Consider the following 12,100-nt stretch of genomic DNA (forward strand, 5'->3'; position numbering starts at 1 on the left):
AACCTATACACATTCTGGAGGAAGAAAGCTTTTCTCACTCAGTTTTTGAAATTGAATTATGGTTTCTGTTTTATAGACTCTACTTCTCATCACATAGGGTTCACTAAGCAGAAACTTTGAGAAGCTATTTTAACATGAATTTAATTTTGTTTGTGGTTTCTGCTTTCAGTCTACTTCTGTTTTCAGATTCGTACCCACATGATCTGAAAAGAGATGATTCACGTACATGTGCTTTCTCTGCTAATATTTTTAGTGATCTAAGGAATAAAACTTGAAACTTAGATGCTAACATGTATATTTTGGTATTGACATTTGAAAGAGAAAAATACATTTTGTAAGCCACTTATGTACAAATTCCTGTGAAGATTAAGAAAATATAATACATAGTTGTGCCCACAAGATATTTGCACACTAATTGAGAGAAGATGAGAAGTGACTGTGTGCTCAAATAAAATACAGTCCCTTATTTAAATACCAGTGGCAGGCCAGTTGATAGCCAGTTTCCCTCTAATATAATTGTGAAACTTAGATGAGATAGAGTTTGAGGATGGCAAGAAAAAGTTAGATTGGGGGGGGTGCATTAGTGTGATAGTGACAGCAGGTGACAAATATTTATAGTGTGTGTGTGTGTGTGTGTGTGTGTATGTATGTGCAGATTTGAGCACTAAAAATAAGGTAACTTGTGGTGGAGCAGGTGGCAAATATTCTGCGGCTATTCTGCTCCCTTCATGGCAGACCAGTCTTTGATCTGAGGTGTCAAGATCAATAGTTTATGTTCTCATTTATTTTATCACCTATAAAATATGCACAGTTTTAAATTTCTAAAAATGGCCTTACTTGTTATTCCTCAGTGAGATAAAATCATCAGTCATGGGAAAGGTATAGTAGTTAACCACATATGTACAGTGAAAAAATCACTGTAAAATTGTTAGTTGGTTTGTAAAGTGCTTCGGGTTTCTTTATCTGAGGAATAATAATATTCAACATTTCTGATAAGAAAGTAATTCTGAGTGGAAAGGAAAGAGATTCTAGGACTGGGACTGAGTATGGGACAAAAATAAAGTATGGATTTGTGAGAAATTAGGACATTATAACTAGTATACTCTGATCATTAATTAATGTTGAGCCAGATGAAATAAAGGGGGAATGAAGAGTTGATTCTGTCACTCCTGTTGAACAAGATACAGAGTACAGTTCAGGTAACAAGAAGGGAATGAAGAAATCTACTAATGCATTTAGGGATATGTTGCACTCTAGTTGCTCAAAATGGCCTGTTCACATAGGTACCCAGGGTAATGGATCTACACATTCTTCTATAGGCAACTGAAACTTGTGCAAGTTAAAGGAATGGTAAAGATAGCAGAGCTGATGGACTTGGAAGAGAATTCAGTGGATACAGCATTACAGAGGAGAAAGTGCAAGGCTGAGGTAGTGAGGTAGTGAGTTATATGATGGACTCCTGGTTTGGGCATTTATGAGAATTAACAGAGAACATACCTTATGACATCAAATTAATCTATACCCATCATTCTGAAGTAAAAAAAAATCCAATATGCTTCTAGTTTACTCAGCATTGTATACCTCATCAAAATGGTAGCCTTTGCCACTATTTGAAATGATCGCTTGTCTTCAGTTACTTATTTACTTCAGGGTCATACTCCATAGTTTTGAAATGACTCTACAGATTTAACAATCCCCTTTGGCTCATTGTTGATTTCCACTGGTCTACATTCTTGTATTAGTGCCAAATAAGGGTTCACTGCTTAACCAGAAAGCCAGACAGAGAAGTGTCCTTGAGCAAAACATAGTCTGAGTTAACAGAAATGTGTTTAAAACTGGCCATTTCTAAGAGAGATTTTAAGTTTTTTATATGCAAATATGAAAATATCACAATGAGACCTACTATTTTGTACTAGTAATGTATATTCACAATCACCCCAAATGGATGATTCCACTGAAAGAGTAAAGGTGAGTAGAGTCTTCCAATCTTTTTTCCTTTTAATAATGGGGATTAAACTGCTAATTAAGAAAACTACTATAGACTTAGAGTCTAGTTAGACAAACCCTTCCATAGTATACACCTGTCTAGATAAGATGAACAACACTATTGTGCCTATAAGAATGAGTAGAATGTAACGTGTTTGAAAAGGCATCGAATAAATTGATGATAGTTGGCATAAGGAAGATACAAGATCATGGAATACTTTTTAACACAACACTGTCATATAGAACGAGGGGTAGGAGACTTTGGTTTATTAATTTGGTTTAATTTTACAAAGAGCAAAACATGATGAAATTGGTGAAAATTTTGCAGAAGCAAATGTTAGCCAAATGTGAAGAAAGTCTTTCAATAATTCAAGTAATCTGTAACTTGGGGTAAACTATTTCTTCTAAGGCTGCTTATTACTTTGAAATATTCATGTTTTTTTGTCCCTCACTTTCCCCTGTTAAGTGTTAAATATTCTTATCCAAATTCTTGTTATCTGATTATCCACAGAACCTTTAAGATCCTCACACCAAATTCTATGGACCTATGAGGATATGGCTATATTATGCATACTCCTGTTGGTTGAGTAAACATAATTGTGCCTGAAGGAGGTAGGGGTTTCAGTGCCTCATGCAGCCATTCTGAAAATACATTTTTTAGAATAGCAAACTACAGCTTTCAATGAATAGGCACTACAGATTAAGATAGGTGAGGAAATGTACTCTTGTTTCCTGAACTAGATTGCTACTATCTAACTCTACCTTTCTTAAAGTGGACAGTTCAGAATTTAGGATGCTCTCCTTGCTATTTAGACTGCTGGTTTACTAAAACTATTGCAAACTATTGCTACATTTTGTGCCTGTTCTTTGCACTTTCATGTTTAATTGAATATTCTGTCATTTTGACACTCTTTTCTAATTTTCTGTGTATAAATCCTTCTCTTCCAAGCCCACCCCAAACTCTGAATATTGAGTAAGGCAGTGTTAGTTTTATCATTTATTTTTGTTCTTCTAAATTTAAAACTCATTTGAAAGAATGCATTTTAGTCTTGCTTACAAGTCTTAGCATTTTTCAGAATACTGATAACAGTGAATTGATTTAAAAAGTTGATTTAAGAATTTAATTTATTCAGTCAACATTTATATATGTGATTACACAATAAGATCCATGTGTTTACAAAATTACAAAACTTTATGCATATGCTCAATCATCTGTTAAAATGCTTCTGTTATCGTAATATGAGTTTTGGACAATGAGATTTCAGTCCATTTTAGAATGTTAGGCAAAGTAACTTAGCTTTGAATTGTTCCTTAAAGGTCATTAGGCTTGAGGGATTTTTATTTTTTTTCTCCTTTTTTTTTACTTGGATCAGTGAAGAAGTGGAATTCCAGAGCCTTAGGTCTTCCTGAAAGCTGCCTTATCTTTAGTTTTTTAAAGGTTACATTTGGGGAGCATTTGTAGAATTTCCACATTGTTCTGAGCCTCTGGGAAATTACAGACACAGATTTTTTTTTCTTTTTTAAAAAAAAAATTTCCTGGAGATTTTAGACACAGATTATTTGAAGGTTTATAAAACAGAATACATATATATAGTCTGTAATAATTCTGATGTTTTGAAAGGAAGAATAAATATAAAGTTATTTAATGTAATCATGCTCATAGATAAAAAAGGTTATGAATGGAGATTTTTGAGTAGTAGCTATACAAATATAGTATAGATGATAGCCATCATTGATTATCAACAAATATTTAATTAGAATGTATGAGACTTAACCTATGAAAGTCCCAAATTGAGGTACCAGGAGAGATGCTTACTGCTTACTGAATTAACATATTCTACAATGATTTCTATGAAGTTCATAAAGATTGCTTCCAAGGGCCTTCATTATATAGTCTTTTACTTAGAAACCAAATAAAATAGGAATAACAAGTAGAAAATACATTGATGTGTGGTTTGTGAGTTTATACACACCTTTGCCTTCTTTGGTAGGATATTAGAGGTGGCATATGAGAGTACATTTAAAGAAAATATTAAAACAGGCAGCCTGGGAGATCCAAATATGGGATCCAAATATGAGATCCAAATCAGAATGTAGACCTATAGACTGTCATGTTATACCCCATTGTTCAATTATGGTAATAAATTTGAATGAAAAAGAAAACAATTTTCCTACTAGAATTATGTTGTCCACAGGAGATTAAACATAATTATTCAGGGAGACAGAGAAATCAGTGCTTTTCCTTATTCAATCTGGAAGACAATTCTTGTGTGGTTTTTCATATAGGGATTACAAAATGGATACTTCCACTGCTTCCCTGTGACATACTCATAGCAAGTTTTTGAGGATGCTTATTGTAATAAGAGTGTAATAGTAGCAAATGTGAATGAGCCCTTGCTGTGAGGCAGGAAGTGCTTACATCGGGAAGCTTCCTTCTTGGTATGATTCCATTTATTTCTACATCTACCACATGAGCTGGGTACAGTTGATATCCCATTTGAAAGATGAAGAATCTGACAAAGTCGAACTTTCCCAGAATCCGTATCATGGTGGTCCCATGCATGCTGATTTAAGGGCAGCAGAGTACAATTTGGGGGTAATATTTCTGCCTCCTAGACCCTAAAGGAATGTATACATTTATCAGGAAGTATTCAAGTATCTGAACTGTAGAAATGCTAAAACAGGACTGTAATTATAAGTTCATCTTTTTTCTTTCATCCAAAGGAAGCATTTTTCATCTTTGTTTATTTAAAACATACCTAACACCTACATGACAATTGAGTGAATATTAAATGGCTTATATAATACTATATGTTCCAACATACTTAAATATATTTTAATATACTTAAATGATTATTTGACTTATTTAATATTCTTATAATTTTCTCTCCTTAACAACCATTCTTTTTTTAACCATTCTTTTATTTGATTCTCCAACAATTTGAAATGTGTAACTCTCTGAAGGTTTTAAATTTGAATAATGCCAGCTAGATAAATTTTAAATGGAAAATCTATTTACTTGAATCTTTGTCATTCTCAAGATCTGAGAGGACTACTTCTCACTGTAAGTACTCTTTTTCTACAAAAATACAAAATAAAAGGTCATTGATCATGTAAGATAGATAGTCATTTCTGAGTGGAACATATTTTATTTAAACTGATCATTTAGAACCTTTATTTTTTCCCTTTGACTTTTTCTCTGGCTTAATTCATACTTGGCACTTTCTTTGAGAATGATCTCAAATCCAATACCTTACACAATCCTTTCTATGATTTGTTCAAGCACCACTCAGCATGTATAGAAGATTTGGGCTCTATTGTTTATTTCTGTGAAAAGTCAGAGCTGCAGAATTTGAGAGTTTAGAAATGTTTCGGTAATTTTGTAGTTCAATAACCTTCTTTCCCAACAAAGATGTGGAGAATGAGGCCCTGACCTGCTCTCACAGCTGGTTAGCCTTTGAGCCAGAATTATGACTCAGGGCATATTTTATTACCCTCTGTTTTTTGAGTGGCTTCATTATTTCATGTATGTGTGTTTGGCATCCCCAGCTGGAATATTTGTTGCCAGGACCTAATTTATGTTCTTAGCCAAAGATTCTCCTTTACTTTTCTGTCCATTGTAAGCATACTGGAATATGGCAGGTGGCCTTTGGGAGAAGATATGACTGCTATCCTTTGGTGAAGTGCTATTTTTAAAGTGCTTTCAATTATTATAATACCAAGAACATACTTTTATCCCATCAATTAGCAGAACTAATTAGTATTATTAATAAATCAGGGATTATATTTTCATGGTTATCTTGATGTGGAAACAGTACTAAAAGCCTCTTATTAATTAGATGACTAGATAACGTTTTACTTCCTGATTACCTGGAATTCTGTGACTAGAAGATGAGTAGCAAGATATATGTCAGTAGGCTCTTCTAAGTTGTTTTTTTTTCCTTCTAATACTTGTGTGTATAGCCAGGCACCAGTGGCTCTTGCCTATTATCCTAGCAACTCAGGAGGCTCAGATCTGAGGATCATAGTTGGAAGCCAGCTCATTAGGTTTTTTTTTTTTTTAATCTCCAACTTACTGACACAAATGACAGAAGTGGAGCTGTGGTTCAACTGGTAAAGCACTATCTTTGAGTGAAAAGCTTGGGGACATGGCCAAGGCCCTGAGTTCAAGCCCTAGGACTGGCATACACACAAAATTTTGTATTGTTGAAGAGCCTTTATACATAGGCCCTTTCCTACATGGCCACACATCTAGATGACATCATCCCTGGTGAATGAGGTTGAGATTTGGACCTGTTTATTTGTAGGTGTAATGAGCTTGCCAGGTAGTTCAGAGCCAGAATTGATGTACAGACCATTGACTTAGAAGAGGAACAATGTTGACATGTGGTGCCCCTGCCCCCCTCTTTTTTTTTTTTATCATAGGGCTTGAACTCTGGGCCTGGGCACTGTCCCTGAGCAGTTCAGCTTAAGGATAGTGCTCTATCACTTTGAGCCACAGTGCCACTTACGGCTTTTCTGATAGTTAACTGGAGATAAGAGTCTCATGGACTTATTTGCCCTGGTTGGCTTTGAGCCATGATTCTTAAATCTCAGCCTCCTGAGTAACTAGGATTATAGTCATGAGCCACTGGCACCCCGTTTGGTGGGTCTCTTTTAAGAGAAAAATGTTACAGTCCCAAGGAGAATCTGTTGATTCTATATGTAGAAATCATGCAGATAGATACAAAATAGTTTCATTTATTACTGAATCCACATGATTGTATATGAAATAAGTCCTTTAGACACACATAGTATCTGAACTGCAGGGACAAAACTTTATATATCAGGAATGGAATTGTTGAAGTCAAGGCTGAGCTCTTTGTTTCTGAGTTCACAAGTGACACAATAAACCTATGTTACTGACACAGAAATCTGCTGCCGTTAGAAACTGACTTGGTATCATCTCAATGAGTTGTAGTTCACTCAATTAACTGAAAGTTGTAGTCAGTTGATTCCAGGATTTTCAAGATAAGGAAACTTACAATAAAACATGATTCTAATGTCTCTTAATAAAAATTTTGTTGTCTAAAGAACTTTATTTTCTGGCTGGGAATATGGCCTAGTGGTAGAGAGCTTGCCTCATACACATGAAACACTGGGTTCCATTCCTCAGCACCACACATATAGAAAAAGGTAGTGATTTGCTGTGGCTTAAGTGTTAGAGTGATAGCCTTGAGCACAAAAAGCCAAGGGACAGTGCTCAGGCCCTGAGTTCAAGCCCCAGGACTGGCTTAACAAAAAAAAAAAAAAAAAGAAAAAAAAAGAACTTTCTTTTCCCGCAGCAGTAGATCACATAATTGCAAATTGTGTATATGCACCACATGGTATTTTCATTTACTCAGTACAGAGTCGAGAGGGTCTGTGTTTAGCACTTGAATATTGGACATGATTCAAATATGAGTCAAGTGTGTCTAGAGGCTGTATTCATACCCAGTTTCTTTTAGTCAGCAATGCTTCATAATGCCTTGGTTTCATGAATTAATTTTAATGGAATTAAACTTGAACAGCTCAAAATTATATAATTAATTTCATTCAGCTGCAATTAAAGTTCCTAATTGAATCAAGGCTACTAGCATGACACCTGGCGGCAGTCAGCTACATAACAGTAGCAATGAGTTTGTAGAACTGTGCTGATGAGCTAGTTCATCTGCATTAGTGAGCTTGTATAAAAATCTCATGTTGATAATCTCAGTAAGGCCTTGAGTTGACTGTAATAGTGGAAAGATTTCTGGAGTTTTTTAAGAGGGTAAAGATTTTAACTGAAGCTAACACATATCACGAAGATTCCATTTTCCCCTACGATAATGTAGTGTAACAATTACCCAAATCTAGAACATATTGTTTTAGTATGCTTTTAATTTATATTTTACTAGTGTTCTAATATGATTTTGCTTTGTAAAAATAATTAGAATTCAAGACCTTACTTTTTTTTCTGAGATCTTAGGTTCTGTATTTAGTTCTCAGGTCATGTACATCTATTTTCATGTGTTGAAATGTGTTTCATGGCAGAACTTTTCAATTGTGAAATCCCCATGATGCATGTGAAAGTTTTGCTTGTGTAGAAATTTTTTCCTTGCACTGGAAAAGTTAACACAGTTGACTAACAACTTCTGTTTGAATGACTTTCCTTTCTTTGCTTCCATGGTGTGACATCATCCTACTTCTCTAACTCCTTCTGGATTGTACAGATACTTCTTGGTACTTTTCTCTTAATATGTTCACCCTTTTAGCTCATTAACTTGAAGACTTCAGTAATCTAGTTTATAAAGATGACCTTTTATACTGGATTGTAAATTTAAATGTATTGAACTCATTAACTCATCAACTAGACTATAAGCTCCACAAAGGCCTGGCTGATGTCTCATAATCCCCTATATCCCCATCACCTAGTACAATGCTTAAACACTGACTCTGTACTCTATGTGTATGTGTGTGTACAAGTACTAATTTATAGTAAGCAAATTGATATTCTTCTGGTCTCTAGTTTGTCCCAGTCTCATCCATGCTAAGAATTCTGTCACCTCTAACTTCATCTTCCTTATGCAAACCTCTGGTTTATTTCTTTTCCTATCTTGTTAGGTAAACTCATCTGAACTTGTAAACGAACTCTAAGTCTCCCTTTTATTTTCTCTTTCTCCGTTCTCTTCCTTGAATGTCTATCTATCAGTGATTCAGAGTACAGTGGAATCATCTGAGTGTAGACCCTGTTCCCCCAATTAAAGTGGAATTATTGGTGATGGAGTCCAGACGTCTGTTATTTTGAAATAGCTTTTCAAGTTCATTGAAATGGTGTGCACAAGTTTATTGCTATTCCTAATAGGTGTCTTTGCTTAGGCATTTATTTCGTAAATGTTCAATGCCTATTTTTACTTAATAACCTTGTTTTTGGATTAGGTACCGACTTTTCTCACTTTGACATTGAGATATTACACATGGTGTACCTAATTGAGCTTATCCAGTCTTATCTCCCAATGTTTTACCTAAGAACAATAGTTTGGAACCTTTACCCAACTATCTGCTTTTGGAGTTTCCACATAATATTCTTGCCTCTTTTTCTAATTTGTACTTTTCAAAATATTTCCATTTTTTTTTAGAAATCACGAAGTATTCCTATTTTCCAGAGCCTGCTTGCCTGCCTTCTTCCTTCCCTCCCTCCCTCCCTCCCTCCCTCCCTCCCTCCCTCCCTCCTTCCCTCCCTCCCTTCTTCTGTCCCTCTAACCTCCCTTCCTTTCTGCCCTCTCTTTCCTTAAGTTAGTACAGATTTAGAAGCATTAGGAAAAAATTGAAAACTAAAAATAGAGAAAAATAAGTAACATTCCATGATGATGAATGTATATTCTTTTTTATATTTAGAAAAATGTAATAATGAAGATACTAAAAAAGATACCAATCAAGCTACCAAAAGCTACTTCACACATGGAGAGATGCAAGAGCAATGCATTTGGGGAAATCCTTCAGAAGGTGAACTTGTCAGAAGTAAGTATTTTTCAAAGAAATTTTGAGTGTTTGGAGTACGTGATTATGATAATATGCTCTTACCATATGCCTATGATAATGTACTCTCAATCGTGCTTTGTATACTTCTGCTACAAATCTGTAAATTAACAGAGTTTACAGGAAAGTACTTTCAATGGTACTTTAAATTGCACTAGGCTATAAATACCGCTACCTGTCAGCTTCTATACTTCTTAGAAAGGAAGATTGACCTGTAGATAGATGTTGGACTTGATTCTCAGGGAAGTTCAGTCGAAACTTAGCTTCTTTTTCAGTGGAGATCCACTCAGTGGAAATCAGACAACTGTAAGTGCGCACTTTAACATATAAAAAGAAGTTTGGAGCTTTAAGACAATAAGTTCTGACTTGAAAATGCTCTTACTGGTCCTGTTCTTCTTTTAAGTACTTCTAAATCTGTTCTTACAGTGAGTATCTTGTGGCCATCATGTGTGTTTGTGTGAGTGTGTGTGTGTGTGTGTGTGTGTGTGTGTTTTGATACTTTCTCTCTCCTAAGATTGCATCAGTATTGTTTTGCTATGCTCTGAGACAGCCCTGTGTACTTTGGATATGCTGTTTGGAATGTATGAGTTTCTGTTTGAGACCCTCTGGAGCTTATGTTCCCATCCCTGTGTTCCCTGAGGTGGATACCAGATGAACTGGAATAGTGAATTATTCCATACAGCAAATGTAGTGGTAAAGGTCAGCAATATGCCACATTTGTGAAAGAGTATAGGAATAAATCTTTCATAGTGGGGTTTGAACTCTGGGCCTTACACTTGCTAGGCAAAGCACTTTTTTTTTTTTTTTTTTTTTTGGCCAGTCCTGGGCCTTGGACTCAGGGCCTGAGCACTGTCCCTGGCTTCCTTTTGCTCAAGGCTAGCACTCTGCCACTTGAGCCACAGCGCCACTTCTGGCCATTTTCTGTATATGTGGTGCTGGGGAATCGAACCCAGGGCCTCATGTATATGAGGCAGGCACTCTTGCCACTAGGCCATATCCCCAGCCCCTAGGCAAAGCACTTTTGACTTGAGCAACACCCTCAGGCCTTTTTACTTTAGTTATTTTTCAGCTAGGGTCTCGTACTCCCTGCCCCCTCCTCTGGGCTAGCCTCAAACTATAATCCTCCTATTTCTACCTTTCTACTAGCTGTGATTATAGCTGGAACTTGAAGTTCTTACTCATAGTAAGTCTCAGGGCTCAATCTCAGTCTTACTGAGTAGATAGAGGAGAACACAATTCTGGGAATATGATGTTGTTTTCTTTAAAATTAATTCAGCACCTCACAGGTCTTTATAATATAGACCTTTGCTTGTGCTACATGTTACATTTACTTTGAAACTTGGAATATTCCTTCTTGTCAATAATGGTTAACTTGTGTGCGTAGCTAAAAATGAAACTGAGTTAAAAAAAAAAGAGGATGTGTCTGATTTATTAGATAACAAAAAATAACAGTAAAGACAGTTTTTGAAGGGCACTTCTAGTTTTTAAACAAAAACCATATAAATGAATGTGTTCCAGCTCAATTTTGGAATTATTTTGATTTTTTTCTTCACTTTTGTCTTAGAGAAAGGAGCAGGAAAGAAGGAAACTAAACTCAGAAATTAGTAAACAACAGGATTTATATAGGTTTCCCCCCACCCCCAAGGAATCAAATAAGCATCCTTTCAAGCAAACATTTATCTTGAAACATACATTGGTCATCTTTTACATAAATATTGACTCTGCTGTTGTGAAACAGGGTTTAAAGACACTGGGGCATATTTTCTGTGAGTCTTAGCAACCAGAATTTATGAGCACTAGAAGAGATCTGAAAAACAGTATTAACTGCAACTTTTGGGAAACAAAAATGTGCTTGCTCTCTCTCTCTCTCTCTCTCTCTCTGTCTCTCTTCCTCTCTGTCTCTCTGCCTCTCTATTCTCTGTCTCTTTCTCTCTGATTCTCTCTGTGTCTCTGCCTCTCTCTGTCTCTCCCCCTCACCACACTCCTTGTTATAACAGAATTTTAAGTTTTTCTTTTAGTTAATTGACTTATTTCCCTAACCCCCCCCCCCCCACTTCAACCCCACACTAGGAAAATGTGCATAAGATCTCTTAGAACAAAAAACAAAAGTACAATCCCTGTTGCATAAAGGTATGGAGGTTTGGACTAATGTGTTAAATCTGTATGTGCTGTTTGATGAGGCTCAAGAGAATGGATTTCAAGTGAATCACTCGGTTGTCTATACTGCTTAAGTGGACACTGATCAAAAATATTGAAGGATATAGGTTTCTTTGGAAGATAATGGTGCCGTCTGTGCCATCAGACACTGGAGCATTTGGAAACAAATGTCTAGTTTCCTACTAATGTGCCCTGAAAGAATGCAGAAATAGGGATATTTCTCACCATTTCTCAGAGGACTGCTGGGAACACTGACTGATTAGTGGCTATATCACAGATAATAGGCCAAGACAATAATGCCACTCAGGCAGGAAACATGAGCTGGTAAGCATTTCCATGTATTTGTGGGTGACCTCTGACTGCATTTGGATTACACATTCTTAAACTCTTCTTTTTCTGACTACACTTTTCTAGACCAAGA

The 12,100-nt window shown here is 35.9% G+C and overlaps 1 protein-coding gene across 1 annotated transcript in view; it reads left to right on the forward strand.

Moving 5' to 3' along the window:
- Mdfic (MyoD family inhibitor domain containing) overlaps window positions 1-12,100 on the forward strand; it is a 76,904-nt gene that overhangs the window by 9,599 nt on the left and 55,205 nt on the right. The window contains 1 exon segment of the mRNA XM_048337620.1: window positions 9,382-9,504. Coding sequence (XP_048193577.1) covers window positions 9,382-9,504 — 123 coding nt within the window.

Source organism: Perognathus longimembris, chromosome 2 (assembly GCF_023159225.1).
Source record: "Perognathus longimembris pacificus isolate PPM17 chromosome 2, ASM2315922v1, whole genome shotgun sequence".
NCBI classification, from domain to species: domain Eukaryota; kingdom Metazoa; phylum Chordata; class Mammalia; order Rodentia; family Heteromyidae; genus Perognathus; species Perognathus longimembris.